At 38.4% G+C, this 18,511-nt stretch overlaps 1 protein-coding gene and 1 pseudogene across 1 annotated transcript; one reads left to right on the plus strand and one right to left on the minus strand.

Moving 5' to 3' along the window:
* LOC141812583 ((S)-beta-bisabolene synthase-like) overlaps nt 1-18,511 on the minus strand; it is a 39,388-nt pseudogene that overhangs the window by 18,731 nt on the left and 2,146 nt on the right.
* On the plus strand, nt 7,038-11,039 carry LOC141812581 (protein PHOX1-like). The gene is made up of 2 exons (XM_074700591.1): nt 7,038-8,886; nt 10,891-11,039. Exons 1-2 carry the CDS (start codon nt 7,038-7,040, stop codon nt 11,037-11,039), a joined length of 1,998 nt encoding a protein of 665 aa, XP_074556692.1.

Genomic DNA, 18,511 nt, shown 5'->3' on the forward strand with positions numbered 1-18,511 from the left:
GGCAGGTCAGGCGCTGGTCGTTAGTAAGTGGAGGTGGAGGTGCAGGAAGTCCAAGCAGCTCCTCTAAATCTATCTCATCATCTATGTCAGCTGCTGGTGGTGGCTGGGATTGGGGCTAGGGCTTGAGGCTGTCGCCTCCAGGAAAGAACCCCATCATTATTGACCTTAACCCCACCTAATGCAAGGTTCCTAGTCCCTATCATGTCAAAATCACTAGGTGGTATGATATCACCATCAGTGATATCAACCCTTAGGGTAGCTAATAGGCCAGTGAGGATATGACAGTAGGGCATATGAACCCTTCTGCTGGTGCTCACAGAAGATGCAAAAATAATGGTATGGAATATATGTAAACCTATATCTATGTCAAGTCTATGTATGAATGCATAAAGGAGAAAAGAGTGGAAGGGTCGCATAATAGCGATGTCCCTGGTAGTCAGTGGCAGAATGCAGTTAACTATAACTCTATATAGGACATAGTCTTATATCCTAAGTCTGTCGGAGGGGAACTGGACTACACCAGGAGCCCGATCCTCCTAAACAAAAATATGTATGCATGATATCTAGGGTGATGTGGGAGTAGGGATCTCCAAAAGGTAAATTCCTAGGTGGATAGCACAAAAATGCGCACTCAGATGGGCAGAGTCCTAAAAATGTGCTAATGATGGAGGGTGTAATGGTAATGTCCCTCTCTCCAACTTGGGTAGAGAGGGTCAGGTCATCGACCTAGATTAGGTTTGTAAAATATCAAAAATCTAGGGGTTAAATCGTAAATAAATTAAACCTAATAAATAAAAAGGGATTTGGGTTATATGTTATTGGCTTAATGGGTTATTAGCTGATGGATCCTAAATCTACAACCCGTTAAGAAACTTATAAACTCATCGCAATGCTGTTCTCCCCCAAACTGCGACCAAATCCTCTGCTTCCGCCGCTTCTCCTCTGTTTTCTTCCTTATCTTCATCGACGCCGCTTCTCTTTTCTCCTCGCGTCGTCTTCCGCACCGGCCGAAGCCACCGCCGACACTGCCGCTCCCCTCTCTCCCTTCCTCGTGTTTCCTTTTCCCCACTGCCTCGTCGCCACACCGTTGGTTGTTGCTGCGGGACGTCGACGCCGCCGTCTGTTGCTTGCAGTCGCACCCTGCGTCGCCGGACCGGAGAAAAGGGGATTGGAGCTAGGTTTTCTTGCTTGGTTCTCGGTGTGGAGTCCTTTGCTTTCGGCCAAGAAGAAGAAAGGGGGACAGCTAGGGCACGGCTGGATTTTTAGGTGAGGTTTTTCACTCGAAATCGATTGGTTTTGATGGTGAATATTTGTAATCCGATTGGTGAGGAATTTTGCTTTGATTCATTAGGTTTCTCTAGATTGGCAGCAAGGAGTTCCTTGTTTCGGCGATTACTGAAGAAGAAGGGAAAACGAAGCTTGGTTTTAGGGTTTGACTGGGCATAGATCTGAGGTAAGTCTTTGAAACCAATTCTTGTAGCATCTCGTTGTTCTATTCGTGGAAATCTCTGTTGGTTTGGTAAGAATGAGATTTAGGAATCGATGTGATGTCATCCAGTTAAGTTTTGATTAGAGGGGTACTGTTTTATAAATCTGTTCATGGAAAATAGGTGGGATCATATTATGAATTTTGTTAGATTGTAATCAATGGTAAAATCCTTGTAACCGAGGCTTGTAGGATTTGTTCCATAGTATGGCTCTTGGTTTGGGTTCTTGATTTGATCTGATGGGAAATCGAACATGGGTTAAGTATGAATTCTAGATTGGATTGACTAGTCTAATGGGGTGTTAAAGGCGAATTGATTCGGTTAATTTAGAATGAATGTCGATAAAGGGAAAAGTTGGATGGGTTGGACTAATTTAAATGTTGGATTAGGATTTACTTTATTGTAAATTCAATGTGGTGATATACTTAGTATTGTTATGCTACTTGATTTCAGGACCGTGACTTGATTGGTCCTATTATACACGGAGTCTGGATATTTTTCTGAGGGGTTTTATTTTACGTTCGTCGGATTCAGGTGGGTACTCCTGTGCTTGGTCAACACAGGCTCTCCTTTTCGTAGTGCATGATTATCTTTTTGCTATCCTTATTGCATTGTTGTCTACTTCGTTACTTGCTCATTTCTTGAGACTTACTGTTGACCTTTATTGTGATCTGTTGCTATTTTGTTGCTACTCCTGCTATCCATGCTAGTAATTAAATGATACTTTACACCTTTCGTTGCTTGATACCTGTTGAATGACCTCCTGTTGAACTTCTCGTTGTTAGAACAGTTTAAACTGTCGTACCATTGACTCAAATTGACTTCCCTTGATATCTGTTGAACATGCTAATCATTTGTAGCTATTACATGTAGGAATGATCATCATGCATTCATGATAGTTGTAGATGTTGCGGACAGCATTGTTGGCTGTTCTTGTAGGCTCTGGCCCTGCACCGTGTAGTGGTGTGATCAGTGGAAAGAGCCTACTTGCACTATTGTTGGGTGCAACCAGGACTGGCTATATAGCCCTCCTGTTACACTGCCGCTCCCCACCAGATTATGGTGGTTTGTGTGTTGGAGTCTGTGCAGTATGTCTTGTCTGGCCCCTCAGTTCACTGTGCTCTGGGAGGGTGACTGGGGAATGCAGAGTGCGGGCAGAGACTTGCATTTGTTTGCGATGGTTGCCATGTGTTTTACATGCATTGTTGGTAGGATTATTGCATAGTTTAATTTATGCATCTGATTTCGACTGTTGCACTTATTTGCTATGTTTGTTGCATTTGTATGACATTACATATATGCTCCCATGTACTGATACCTATCTCTGTTGCGTATCACTATTCTTTCCTTATTATTCTTGTTGAGATACCATGCTTGATTACCATGATCTCTGTTATCTGTTGATACCTATACCTGTTGATTTTGTCTATCTTTCCGTTTATCTGTTCATGCACATCTATTATTTTGTATCCACTGAGCATCACATGCTTACTACCCAGACCCTGGGGTTTCTTTGTTTCCTCCCCAGGTAGCAGATAGGTTTACTGGAGCTTGGAGGTTCAGTCGGCTGGTCCCATCTCACAGCAGGAGGTTTTCCGTTTTGGTTTATCGTTGGTCTAGTGTTTATGGTATGGTTTATGTACTTGGATGTGGACTTGTGATTTGTGGACTTGGATTCGTACTTGTGGACTTTATGGTGGTCTCTTGGAGTTTTCTGTTTCGATATTTTTGGACATGGCATGTGAAACTTTTGTGGTTAATGGTTTTAGTATTTCGTTTGCATTTAGTTAGTTGATACGACCGTGTAGGTCTTATATCCTGTCTGTGTGGTAATTTAATGACCAAAATATAAATTTGATTACTAAATTATTGATAAAATTTAAATTCATTCACTAAATTTCACAATGGAATCTAAATTCGATCTTTAAATTAGAGATAAAAATTAAATTTCATCTTTAAATATAGCGACAGAAGCTGCTAAATTTAGTCATTAAATTTAAATTCGATCGCTATATTAACAATAAAATTTAAATTTAATCACTAATTTTAGATACCAAAATATAAATCTGATCACTAAAATCTAACGATATCATTTATTTGGGTGGCTAAATTAGCAACCGAATTAAAAATTTTAGTTACTAACCTTTAGCGATTGAATTCATAACGACTAACCAAATAGATTACTAAATTCTTTTAGCGACTAATTAATGATGAAAATTTTAGTCGTCAATTGTTGATTTTCTTATAGTGATATGGGAGTTCTTCTTTTGAATAAAGTACATATACAGTGGAAGTTTGCATTTAATATTTTATGCTTCATATTTATTGACACATATATATTTTGATTTATTGCTCATACCTAAGTTTAAAGATACATGTGTATTTTAATTTGACAACTCTAAAATAAAGTTATCATAGTTTATTATTGCAGTTTAATATTTGGTATTTATAGATATGATTTGGACCCTTTTAGATTATTAAAAGAATCAATTGAAAATTGACATGTACAAATTATATTTCATATAATTTTCATATTATACATCCATATCATATTTATGTTATTGATGACATTGATGTTGTCATTACTATCAGGCCTTGTTATGAGTACGATAACAAAGACCCCTTTAGGCTACTGTGATTTCGCACGTAACACACAGTAGCCTAAGTGGGAGATCATTAGTATTTATTTCTCTATTTGGTCGGTTTATACATTAAGGTTATAACACATAATATTGCCATTAAATATTTAAGTCCAATAAAATGATGTAATTGATGTTTAATTGTGGACTTAATTAATGGATATGAATTTTGTAGGTAGAAATACATTAATTTGCTTTCGATATTCTTGATGGGCGTATAATGGGAATGAATTCAAAGCTATATATAGGGGTATGGTCCATGTAGGGTAAAGATGTCAATTCTTCTTTCTTTTGCAAAAGGTGGAATCCGTCATCTTAGCGGCCCCACACGATCGCCCCCACGACCATTTGTGAGGAGGTAAATCGGGAAACTGCAGTTAGTCATGACGCAGGAGGGTATTGTCTGGCTTCACTAGGATTCAAACTCTTGTCCTCTTTTGCAACTCTGCTGCGTCGTAACCAACTCAGTTATACCCCGGGGGCTATCAATTCTTCTTTCATTCCGTCCTGAAGGAGCCATCGCTCTAGCTCCTATGGAAGATCATCAAACCATTTTCAATCATTAGATTGTTCCAACAATAATAAAGAATGGCAATAACTCTGGATTTAGTCTCTATTTGTTAATTTTCATAATTTTAGATTTCATTAATATGTTGTACACTCAATGATTAGATCCGACGTAGAATTATTTGTGACATTAATAATTCATGCACGTAGAACAATTCTTGTTTGATAAATTCTTTCACTTTTCCCAACTCAAAGCTCTCTAGACGCTTTTATAATTGAAGTACTCAAAAAGACATCTTGCCTGCCTTTAGTCATTTAGAAAAGGCTACCAATTGATTAGTTAGGAAAATATAGTCGTTGAGCATCCAAATAATTACAAAGGGTATTCGATTGAAAATTCTTTTTAGTCGACTGTTCAAGCTTCCAATCAACTAAAATCAATTTAGATTATTGTTACTCAAACAAAATTTTTTCACTTGATTTTGAAATTGCATATTTTGTAATTGAATACAAGTTGGATCCAACTCGGTTAATTAGGTATTTCTTGTCTATAGATTTTCTAGAGATTTTCTCAGTATGACCTCTAGTTATGATTGAAGATAAGTCGACTTACTGCAAGTTGACTTCACTACATTTTAATCTTTGGTTATCAATAATACTAATTAGGATGACTTATGAGCTGTGATTTTATATTCTCCATTTTCAATCTCAAGTTCTTTAAGTCAAAATAAATCATGCATATGCGATTCATCACAAAGTGATAAGATGATGATAGTGCTGATTTGGGTCTCTAATGCTTTTAACTCCTTAAGTTTCTTTCTCTCAATCATTTGGCCAACCTTAGAGGATGAAACCTCTAGAAGGAATATGAAAATAAGCATGAAAAGGAGAAAGAAAACATGATCAAATCATAGAGAACACCTCTAATTACTCTCTAATGAATAAGAAATGTAGTGAACTAAGGGAGGAGTGACAAGGTCAAACTTGAACCTTTTGTACAAATATTAAAATTTTAGATCGAACCTGAGTGTACTAACACTCTATGATCTTCTATGCTTTTGATATCATTAAAGCCTCCCAAGGAAAGACACGTCCATAAGGTGTTCCCACAACACCTTGATATCTAATTTGTGAACCATGATAATCTCTTAGAGAATCATGCCCCTATGGAGTATCCGAGTCGGTTGCAGATATTAGAATTGTCACCATTCAACAAGGGTTGAATCGCGGTAATTACAAAATATCCTCCCACTTGTGGATTTACTCAGGATCTGATTTATTTTGAACCGTTTGAACATAATCTTTTTTGCCACCGATCATGGAAAACACTACTTCAGGACCAGACGAGTAGACAAGTTCGACCATCATTCGGTTACCATTTTGGAGCAGTTCTACCACAATAGATCTGGTATTATCACCTTTCATGAAGGTCTAAAGGTTGCTTCTCGTCCCCGGGGCAATGGTGCAATCTCCGGGTTGTAATTCAGGGACTCGCGGTTTGAAATACGACGTATTTGTAGGAATTTTTCCTAAATGGGGAACGCAATTAAAGGATGCTGGGCATCTGGATATTTACCCTGGTAGTCGGTGGGAAAGTGGGACCGGACCGACCATCCCGAGAGATGTGGCTACTGGGATTATCATTTTTTCTAAAGGTTACTTCTCTGATCTTTATACTGAAATCTCCGCCTATCGTTCATATATTTTCGTGCAGGAGAAGGTTCATCTCAACGGAATCGACTAGCTTTGATGCACCAACGATTCACGCACCTACTAGCTATCAACAAATATATCTGATTAAAATAAAATAATTAATTAAGCAAAATAAATATTTATCACCCATGTCCAAATAGTCGATTGTGGCAGAAAGCGGCTGTATTACGTGGCAGCTCCCATGTCCAAATATAGATTCATGCGGTGGCAATGCCAAAAATGAAAAAGCCCGCAACTTTAGCGGTGGTGCTGCTGCCTTGCCGTCCAATTTGGGGTGGTTGGCGGAGATTTTTGGGGCGATGGCCTATGGATTCTTGTGGACCATGGCGTCCTTTCCGTCGAGGAACGGGAAGACCAACCTCGTCGAACCCCAAAGTTTTTGACTTTTTCGTGTTCCAGAGGCGGGAGACGAGATTTTGATTCGAAGTGATGGTTCAGATAAGTTTCCGACTCCCTTTCCCCAATGGTTTCATGATGATTCTAGCGAAATGATTGGGTCTTCGATACGAGTTTGGGATTTTAGTTGCTTCAGGTTTCGAGGGATTGTGTGAACGCCTGTTGAATGCCAATTGTTCTTGTCGCTGCTGCGTTCATTTTGCTTAAATTTTGAACATCTGAATCCCTACTTCCTGGATAATAATTTGTTTCTGAATTGGGAAAAGATTGTTACGTCGAAGATACCAGAGGAAATATGGAGATGAATAGGCCAGCTCTTAGGAATAGGAGTGCCTCAGCTAGACTGAGATTGCCAAGCTCGAAAAACATCCGAACTTTCGACCGCTGCGCCACGTTCGTCAAGGAAGACACAACGGTCTTCATGGAGATGGCTCAGCACAAGAAAGAAGAAGGCAACAGGTTGTTCCAGAGGCGGGAGTATGAGGAGGCACTCATGAAATATGAGAAAGCCATTAAGCTGCTTCCAAAGAACCATATTGATGTTGCAAACCTTCGCTGCAACATGGCATCTTGCTATATGCAGATGAACCCTGAGGATTACCGCCAAGCAATCAATGAGTGCAACCTTGCCCTTGAGGTCTGTCCCAATTACAGTAAAGCTCTAGTGAAGAGGGCCAAGTGTTTTGAAGCCCTGAACAGGTTGGATTTAGCCAGCAAGGATGTGGATTTAGTTTTGAGTTTGGAACCGAACAATATTGCAGCATTGGAGATTTCCGAGCGAGTCAAAATGGAGATTGAGGAACATGGCATAAGGTTGGATGATAGGGAAGTTTCTCCACTTCCAGAAACTCCTATAGAGAAACGGAAGCTAAAGAAGAAGAAGAGCCACAAGTCTGTGGAGAAGATAGTGGTTGTGGAGGAGAAGCATGTTGAGACTAAAGAAGAGCCCACGAAAAGTGTGAAGTTAGTCTTTGGGGAAGACATCAGATATGCACATGTACCAGAAAATTGCAACATATTGCAGTTGAGGGAGGTCATTGCCAACAAATTCCCAATATTGAAGGCTTTCCTTATCAAATTCAAAGATCAAGATGGTGACTTGGTCACAATCACTACATCCCAAGAGTTGAGGTGCATAGAAGAATCTGCAAACCCACAAGGATGTATTAAGTTGTTCATCATAAAAGTAAAACCCGAGGATGATCCTTTGTTTGAGGAAGTTATAAAAAAGGGATCACCTAAGAAGAATAGCTTTTCTGATGACAAGCCCTCCTCAGTTTGCATTGATGACTGGATCGTGCAATTTGCTCTACTATTCAAGAACCATGTTGGTTGTGATTCTGATGAGTATCTGAACCTTCATGAGTTAGGAATTAAGGTTTACACAGAGGCAATGGAAGACACCACTACAAGTGAAGAGGCACAGGAAGTTTTTACACTTGCTGAGAAGAAATTCCAGGAGATGTCAGCTCTAGCTTTATTCAATTGGGGCAATGTGCATATATTTCGGGCAAAGAAGAGGTTATGCTTATCAGAAGAAGCTTCAAAGGAGTCAATGCTAGTCATTGTGAAAACTTCTTATGAGTGGGCTCAGGCTGAGTATGTTAAAGCAGGAAAGAAATATGAAGAAGCTTTGAAACTTAAGCCTGACTTCTATGAGGCTCTTCTCGCGCTTGGATTGCAACAGTTTGAGCTAGCAAAGCTTTCTTGGTGTTTCGCAAAAGGAAACATGGCAGATGTAGAGAATGGGCCTTCCACGGAGGTTCTAACACTATTCAACCTTGCCGAAGAGAACATTGAGAGGGGGACACAAATTTGGGAAGAGATTGAAGAAGAAAGATTAAAGCAAGGGTCTAAACCCAATGTGGAAAAGTTAATGTTGCAAAAGATGGGTTTGCAAGATTACTTCAAAGATCTATCAAGTGATGAAACAACAGAACAAGGTTTTAATATGAAGACTCAAATGAATGTATTTTGGGGAACTGTGCTTTATGAGAGATCTGTTGTGGAATTTAAATTGGGCATACCACTTTGGGAAGAGTGTCTGATGGCAGCAATGGAAAAATTTACTGTGGCGGGGGCTTCTCCAGCAGATATTGCTGTTATGGTTAAAAATCATTGTGCCAATGAAACTACTCAAGAAGGTAAAAGGTCTAGATCCTGTTTGAAAGCATTTCTTTTTTTTAAGAAAAAAATTGTGTTCAGTGAAAAGAAAAGTTTAAAAAATGAAAGTGGATTTCAAATTTTGTCTTAAAAATCTAAAAAACTTGTTTGTTAGATCTTAGTATCAATTTCACAAGTTGGAAATTATGTTTTTTTGTTTAGATAGTAGAATGGTATATTTAAATTTCATATTCTTCATGGAAAAAGAGAAAGCATGGTATGATTTTATTTTCATTATAAGGATTACTATTTTTATTTTTTATTTTAGATATAACAGTATTAAATATTTTTAGAGAAAAAAATGGTATTATTTTATCATTTTATTTTTTTATATTTAAAAAATGAAAGAATTGTTTTCATGAAATTAAGTGAATAATAGTATCTCTTCCTATTACATATGCTAAGTTTATGTGCCCATCACTGTTGTTAACCCATAATTAATTCTTTATATTTAGTAATTTGTTGTAAATAAAGAATAAAAAGTAGGAAAGATAACTTTACATTGCCAAAGTCTTTTGGATTTTTTTTTCATTTATTTCGGTTATGAGGGCTATGCTTCTAATATGTTTTGAGGCTTCCTTTGACTTCTACCAAAACAGAAATTAAAACTTAAAATTTTTTAGCTCTTAAATCACTTTTAGTATCTCATCTAGATTTTTTGGTCTCCCTCTATCCTGTGCATCTTCATCTTTACTGAATTTAAATTGAACATGTCTATTTTCTTAAACTATCCAGCCATTTTTTATCCCTTGGACAACACTTAATTGCTCTCCGATAGTAACTTCATATGTTTATCTTTGCATTTTTATCTTCCTTACATTAGGGTTTTGATGTGTTATTTTTTAACTATCAACAATTTGAACTTCAAAGTTTGGCATGTCATCCTATGTACTCATAGATATTGACTAATGAGAACTAGACTATCATGTAAAACTCCAAAAGCTCCTTGTTTTAACCATCCTCTCTTTATCATATCAATGATATATCTTCATCAACATTTGTTGAATAATATGTCCAAATATAAAAATTTAATAGAAATGGTCTATCTCCATTATTCATAACTATTCTCTCGATTCTTTTCATATATTGAAATTATTTTTATTTATTCATTTTTTTGTTTTTCTTAAAATTTTAGTTCTTAAGTTGCTCTCCACAATTCTTGCTATAGTTTAATACGCTCATACTTACTACTGTGTGACTTATAGATCATGAGTTTGAGTCTTAAAAATGATTTCTTGCAAAGTAGGATAAGACTGTGCGCATTAATAGATCCTTGTTTAGGACTCTATATTGATGTGAGTTTAGTGCACCGGGCTACCTTTTATTTATTTTGAAACTCATCTTGTATTCATGTAAAAAATACAAGTCTCATGAATATTGAAAATTTCTATTTATTATTTACAGTATCATATATTTCTTCTTTCAATCAACCACAATAAATTTCTAAGCACTATATCAAATTTTTTAGTCAATAAATCATATGCATATTCTTACTCTTTTTCTCTATTTGTCCATCAGCTATGTTATCAAAAAAATAAAATATTTATTTATTCTTCTAGACCTAAAACCAAGTTGTTTTCAATGAAATTTGTAAATCAATCTTAATTGATTAATATTTTACTAGAATTTATGAAAAGTTTTAAGATTTGTATGATTTGGTTATTATTGATATTCATATAAATGTTAATAGAATACCTAAACTTTTCGAGATCAAATGATTTATAAAAGAACATAGTAAGAAACGACAGACAACAACCAACAATGAATATTAGTATTCATTTAGTTATGTATTTACATGTACAAGTTCTATTAAACTGTCTTCTCATTAGCAAACATTTCCTTAGACATGAACTCTTGTTTGGCTTGTGTGATTTAACATTTTTATTCAACTAGCTTGATGTAAATTTTACCACTGAAGCCTATAAAATCTTGAGTATGTTGTTATATGGTAGTTGTTACTGAAGTATGATTATCCTGTTATGCAGATTTATGTTTCAAGATTGATGAAATAGTTCAAGCATGGAATGAGATGTATGATGCAAAAAGGTGGCTAAGTGGTATTTCATCTTTCAGACTTGAGCCTTTACTTCGCCGGCGGGTTTCTAAGTTGCACAATACATTGGAGAACATATGATGTTTATGTTTGTGAGAATGTTTTGCTACTGATTGTGTGTTATCAATCTTCTCTACTAAAGTTCTTGAGTACATCTACTTTCTTATATAAACTACTATATTGGAACTTAAAGAAGTAGCTTTTCTTGTTGGTTCAAAAAGAAGTAACTTTTAAACACAAAATGTAATATCAAAACAAATCAATAATACATTAGGATAAAAAACTTATAACAGTTTGAATCAACTCTTTTCTTTACCTTTTTTTTCTACCAAACATTGTTGCTTCAAGTAGATATTGTAGATTAAGGAGTTTTCAAAATATCTCTAAAAACAAATCAAAGAAGAACTAAAGCATTGATGATAGTTTACTTAACAATTGTCTAGAACTATCATTACTAGAAGCATTTTGAATGCACACTTGTCTCCACGGGTTCAAATGGTTCCTGCATGGGAGCTGTTGCAATCTGGTATAGGAGTCGATTCCTAATGGGTGTGAAATGCCCTGTTGGTTGTCTCACCCTCTTATATAGTAGGCCACTGGACCGAGACGAAGCCCCTTGTGATTTACCTTTCTTCCAGATCACTTGGGGCAGTAGTACTGGAGGGGCCCTCGGAGTGAGGGTATCACTTTTTGCCACAACATTGAGTGCACACTTTTTGTTGCTTTTTAGAAGTTATCTTTGTTAGGATTGTTCTAGTGTAATACGCGTATTTACACGTTTCGCAAATGTGTGCAGCGAAAAATACTAATAATTTATAAAAATTATTACAACACACGCATGCATAGATAGGAAATAACAGTGTATAAGGCATGAATAAAAATTAAAATTTTAGAATAATAAATTATTCAATGTATACCTTATTGATGACGTTGAGCAAAGTTGACATTAATCGAGCGGTCCTTGTCGAAGTTCTGCCTCTATTAGTGATCCATGTCAAGCTCTCGTTCGGACGGCTTCCGAAGTCACGAGTCACGTCATCGTCTTCGGTACTAGCCAATGATCGATAACAATCGATTCGAGAGAAAACTTTATTTTGAAAAATACGCAACAATGTTTGTGATGTGCGCAGGGTATACATATATTTCTTATGCTTTAATCATACATCTTTCTGTATTTCATGCTATTTCCTACGTTCATTGCATCCTTTATCTGTGCATTAGGCAAGATTTTCTCTTTTTCATAGTTCGGAGGTCTGCTCGTGTATTTATGTATTTGCAGGATGGAAATGGAGCGAAAAAGGCTAAACGGAGAAGCAATTGAAGACAAGGCTAGACAGGGCCGTGCCTCCCAGGCACGACCGTGTCTCATTCCTCCAGGGACTGTGCCTCATAGGGCACGACCGTGCTTCTTCAAAGGCAGAACCAATCCCTGGCCATGCCCACCAGGCACGGCCGTGTCTTCGCACCAGAGGAACAGCTGCCAGGGGCCGTGCCAAACAGGCACAGCCGTGCCTTCGCTCCAGCATCCAGCCAGTGCATGGCCGTGCCTCACAGGCACACCCGTGCCATCTTTCCAGAGCCGTGGCTGCTCCAGGCCGTGCCCTATAGGCACGACCGTGCCAAACTTCCAGAGCATCGACGGGCCATGGCCGTGCCCCCTAGGCACGGCCGTGCCTATCCTCCAGAGGAGCAGCAGCACACGACCGTGCCTCCCAGACACGGCCGTGTGACGGGGGCGTGCCTGTCGTGTGAATAGGGCACTTAGAGGAGGACATATAAATAGCCTCCTTAAGACCCCTAAGAAATGGGGGAGACCTTGGGAGAGACCCTAGGAGTGATTTGGAGCCACCGAAGCCATCTTCTGGATCAGGAATCGACGATCCATCTATCCGTCCGGATTACTCCATCATCTCCGTCCACCGTCAACGAGGTGAAAGCAACGCTGAGAAGAAGACCTTCATTGATAAGTTTTACTTCCTTTCTTGGATTTAGAATGTATTATTTTGCATCTTCTTCGAGTTGTAATCTTTCCGTTATGGAGTAGTCCTCTAGATTCTAGGATTAGGAGGAATCGAGGTGTTATGGATGATTAAACTTGTGGATTTGTTATTTACCATGTTTAGTGATATATGTGTATATGTTGCTTTATGGATTTGTGCCTTGTGATTGATTGATAATATGTCTATGAATGGTATTGAATCTATGAGGATAAGGATGTATTGTGGTTTTGAGGATTCTTAGGATCGTATGACCGGGGTGCCTTGTGACAGAACGTTAACCTTTAACCGGACCTTCCGAGGAAATCTTTAGGCTATAATGAATCTTTATGAGGGATATCTAATAGTTATTGATTGTTAGTGAGAGGTCCTTAAATGGATACCCTATGACAGAGGGTAGGACACTGGTAGTATGCTGGGGTGCCCGGGTGACAGCGGGAGAGACATAACCAGGCTAACTGGTGTCATCTCAAACTGACAATCATAACGCTAGAACACCATTGATTTTATTCCGAGGAAACCTGACGAGGTCTAATTGAATACATTGGTTAGAATCCCTGCAAATGTGCATATATTGAGAAATGGTAAAGGATCCATAGTCAATCAACATAATCTCGAGGAATTCGAAGTCCTAGGATCGTTTCCACCAATCTGTCATAGTTGATTTCTCTCTATTTGAGGTTTTAGGAGCTCGACTACACTCTCTCTTCCCCACACCAACTCAACATAAGTGATCTCTCCACTCTTATTGTACTAGTTTATTGATCAATTCCATGGTCCCTGTGGATTCGATATCTTTTATTACTTGACGACATTCCGTATACTTGCAAAGCGCCCATCAAGTTTTTGACACCGTTGTCGGGGATCATGCGCAATTGTTTAGATTTGAGAGGTGTCCTAAGGCAATCGCTTTACGGTCATACTATTTATTGGATAAATAGCAATTCACTGTTTGAGTGCACATTCCATATGTGTTTGATTAGATCTTAAACTCAAATACTAAATGCCCGCAATATGATTCATAGCATGAGAGAATTTGTGATTGGATCACAATTCGTGAGCATCTCTACATGTACAATTATGAATGTATTAAAATTATCCCTAGTCAAAGAATTGATGAGCACGGACGTCATTAATTCTGTTGAGACTAGCACATTTAGACTCCTTGGTTAACCAAGCAGCTGATCTCATTGCTGGAGACATTGGATGTTGAGAGTTAAACGTGGATGCTAGTTAAAGGTAACTAGTTCATTGGAGTGACTTGCCTTGAGACTTCATATGGTTCTATTCGTATGTCAATAAAGATCTCAGTGCAACTTAAGTGCGAGTTTTCTTTGACTTGCGGTATTCAAGTCATCTTGATCATGGAGGCTTATACTTTGACATCTTAAGCAAGCATCTCTGAGAAGGTGTGGATCCAATATGATTGGGTATAAGTCGAAGTGCTCAAAGGTGTTTGAATAGCACACAAAGGATTCACCGCTTCTTGAAAAGGAGACGTATACCCTACGGCCGCTTGTAAGGATTGTTACTAAAAGTCTTTGACCAAAGTATTACATGTTAAGAGTACAATACTCTTAGATACGTGTACAAGTAACTTAAATCCACATGACAAGAAAGCAGCTTGGGCTAGATGTGACATAGTCAGCCTAGTAGGGACCGACACATAGACCATGTCCTGAACCAAGCGGGTATAAGACGGTGAAAGGAATGAGACACGATTCAGTTTAGTTGCTGAAAGCTTTATAAGATGTTCTGGAATCAATTGTTGATTTTTTGATCAATTGGGGGTCATGATATACTACTAGGTATCACTCATGATCATTCCGTAATTAATAGTTAATTACAGATGGCCAACATAATCGGGAACCTATTGAGTCACACATACTACAAGTTCTGTAAAGGACTTAAAATGAGTTTGAGAATTGGATTCTCAGAATGAGAGATATAAAGTCTGGTTGGACCAGACAAAGAACAATATGATGGAATTTGTCTTATAAAGATGAAATGAACGAAATTGATTTCGTTTAAATTAGAGGTTATTTGGTTAGTGAACTAAATGATTTAATTTTGAACCAAATTGAATCAACTTGGTTTGATTTGTGATGGAAGAGGTTTTGATAAAACGGATGCAATGAGAAGCTTCGTCTTGTGAAGACGAAACAAACAAAACTGATTTGGGTCAAATCGGAGTTCGTTTTGTTAGTGAACCAAGCCAGTTAGTTTTAAACCCGGTTCGATTCAGTTCGCTACAGTATTAAATCTGATTTAGGGTTTTTGTTGGCTTTCCGATTTTCTCTTCTTCATCATCCGGTTCAGCCCTATTTTTCCCCAAGCTACGCACTGTAGCTTCCCTAGAAAAACCTTCCATCGCGATAAAACAGAACTAGCACATGGGTCGGCATGTGGTTCTTCTTCCCTGTCGCGACCAACGCTGGTGAGATGCTACTGGTAGGTCGCCGGAGGAGCGAAGAACCCTAGCCACTGCGTCTTCTTCGGGAGCACAAGGAGCAGCAAACCCAAGTCGCGATTCAACCTTCTCCTCCCCTCCTCTGTTATTCGCTGCCGCCGCCCATCTCGGGTTTCATCTTTGCGCGAACGTCGCCGACCCAAGCTCCTCCTCCGCGCGAGCATCGCCGACTGTGAGGAGGAGAAGCTAGAGCAGCTGTGGCCGACCGTCAGCCATCGTGTGCTACCAACAGTGTTGCTCTGTTCTACTCTAAGAACAGAGCGTGCTGGCTTGTGTGAGGAGAAGACCGACGACCCCTCTGCTCTCCCTCTGTTCACCGGTGGCCATCGATGCCCTTTGCTTAGCCACGTGGAAGAGGAATTGATGCTGGCCGTGTTGTTGCCGAAGCTACTGCCGGATCGATTCCAGAGTTGCTTTCGGAGAGGGACAGTCCGAGAGGTCGTGAAGCTGCCAGAGCGTATATATCGTCGATCTCCAGAGCTATTGTAGTTGCCGACTGGAGTCGTTGTCAGATTGTATCGAATTGTATTAGGTTTTTATCGTGGAAACCTTGTGCAGTCACCAAAAATTATTTTCGGTCATTGGATAGGTTATTCGGGTATAGCCAATCAATCTTGATCGTCTAACGACTAACAACCATGTCTACGGAAACTTGTGAAGTTCTGAAGAATTGTTCCATCATTACCGAAAAAGTTTTTAGGTTGTTTGTCCTAAATTAGTGGTCAATAGTTGACTACCGAAAGCTACATCGAGAATACGATTCTCGATGATAGTTAGAAAGCCCCGGAATGATCGTGATAAATGTTGTTGCGTAGTTCTCAGAATAAGACTTCTCTCGACTCGATCATCGGCTAGTACCGAAGACGATGACGCGAATCGTGGCTTCCGAAGCCGTCCAGACGGGAGCTTGGCGTGGATCACCAGTAGAGGCGAGACTCCGACGAGGACCGCTCGATTGATATCAACACGGCTTAACGTCGTCGTCCGCGAGGTACGCGTGTAGAATAATTTATTATTCAGAAAATTTTAATTTCCTGCCATGCCTTGTACATATTATTTTCTATTTTGCCATGCGTGTGTTGTGATAATAATTAGTTTAATTATCTATATATTTCTGCTGCGCACGTTTACGAAACGTGTAAACACGCACATTGCACCGGGATGCTCCCAACAGTAAATAAACTGAATAGATACACGAGTAATCCTGATGTTGAACATTATAAAGGAAAAACATAAGTACTAAGGTACTTGAGGTATACTCGTGATTATAGACTACTATATGAGATATCAACTGTGATCGAAGGATACAACGATGCAAATTGGATATTTGATATGAAAGACTCAAAGTCTATGAGTGGATATGTATTCACTTTGAAAGATGCAACTATTTCATAGAAATCTTCTAAGCAAATCATAATAACCAAATCTACGATGGAATTTAAATTTGAAGCTCTTGATAAATGTGGTGAAAATGTTGAATGACTACAATGATTATTAGAAGATATTCCTAGATGATCAAAACCTATGTCGATCATTTACATACATTATAATAGTCAATCAGTAATTAACCGAGCACACAACAATATATATAATGGTAAGTCTAGATATATACACCATAGACATAATACAATTAGGCAACTATTCTCAATGGGTGTTATCATTGTTGATTATGTAAAGTTAAAAAAACCTAACGGATCTACTAATCAAAGGGTTAAATAGAGAGTTAGTTGCAAGTTCATCTTGAGGGGTGAGCTTGGTGCTGATGGTTAATGTTAATACAAAAGAAATCGAACCTATGCAGACTGGGAGATCTCAAGAGCTAGGTTTAATGGGACAACCTAACTATACCAACTAAGTGGGGGGACTACTCAATAGAAAGATGGGGGTTAAGACTTTTAATAATCTAGTGGAGTTATATGGAATACTCTTAAGAGACACTTATGTGAAAAAGAAGTGGGGCCGCTTCGAAGAGAACGAAGATACAATTCTTAAAACTTCTCATAGAATCAGGCATGTTCATGATTAAGAACGAACACACCCATGAGAATTGAGTTGTATTAGGAAGAGTTTTGAATGAGATATGTCAATGCTTAATTATACAGATGGTAGATCAAGTCAAAGACATCATATCTATTGTCAATCAATAAACAAATATGTCTTTACAAGGGAATGTTCAATGGGTAAAATCTACTTGCCCTATATTGGACTCGACTACTGAATGCTATCACATACCTTATTTCATTTATGTATGGGATTGTTGGAAATGTGAATGGAAGAAGGAGGTGGATGAAAGGAGGAGACACCATTTTGAATCAGACTTTAATCCCACATTGGGAGTTTCAAGGCAATATGGTTGATTTATAATGTTTCACATGCATTGATGTTGTGAACATATACATGATGAGAGACTTCCTTTTGTTAGAACCTTGCGAGCTAGAGGGGGGTGAATAGCTCTGATCGCTTCTCGTCTTGATTGCGGGCTCGTTGTTTGAATGCACAGTGGAAACTTGAATCCAAAATTGATGTCACATGCACCACTCCAGGATTTACTTGGTATCAGCCTCCTTAAGAAGACTAATCCAAAGCCTACTCCTAATGATCCCCCTCACTATGAACTTCTCTTTTTTGGATACCTTCCGGAGGCAGAGAAGTATCTTACAACAAGTTCACGATAATATAACAACGAAAATTCATACAACTAATGAAAGCAAAATAACTTTACAAAATGAGAACTTTGCTCTGAGCATTGTTAGCAGCTTCAAAGTACCTCTTGTTGGTTTGGAAATGTAGTAGTACTTCGTCCTCAAACCCCCCCCCCCCCCCCCCCAAGAAGTTAACCAGTAGCAAAAAACTTTTCGAAATCCTTCTTTTAAAGTCTTTAGGTCGGGATTGATTTCAACGTATCAATTGACTTATCTTCTTTACCAGTCAACTGATTTGGTCAACAACCAAATAATGACTTTCGAAACTTTTGAAATTCTATCTTATTTTATCGATTTTTCAAATATTAATCGAATCGACTTGTGAATCAATCGATTAATTTGGCTGATTGAGTGACCAGTGGAATCAATTTTTTTTTGTTTGCG

Source organism: Curcuma longa, chromosome 19 (assembly GCF_044706935.1).
Source record: "Curcuma longa cultivar G26 ecotype Majalengka, Jawa Barat chromosome 19, ITB_CL_G26_1.1, whole genome shotgun sequence".
Classification (NCBI taxonomy): Eukaryota; Viridiplantae; Streptophyta; class Magnoliopsida; order Zingiberales; family Zingiberaceae; genus Curcuma; species Curcuma longa.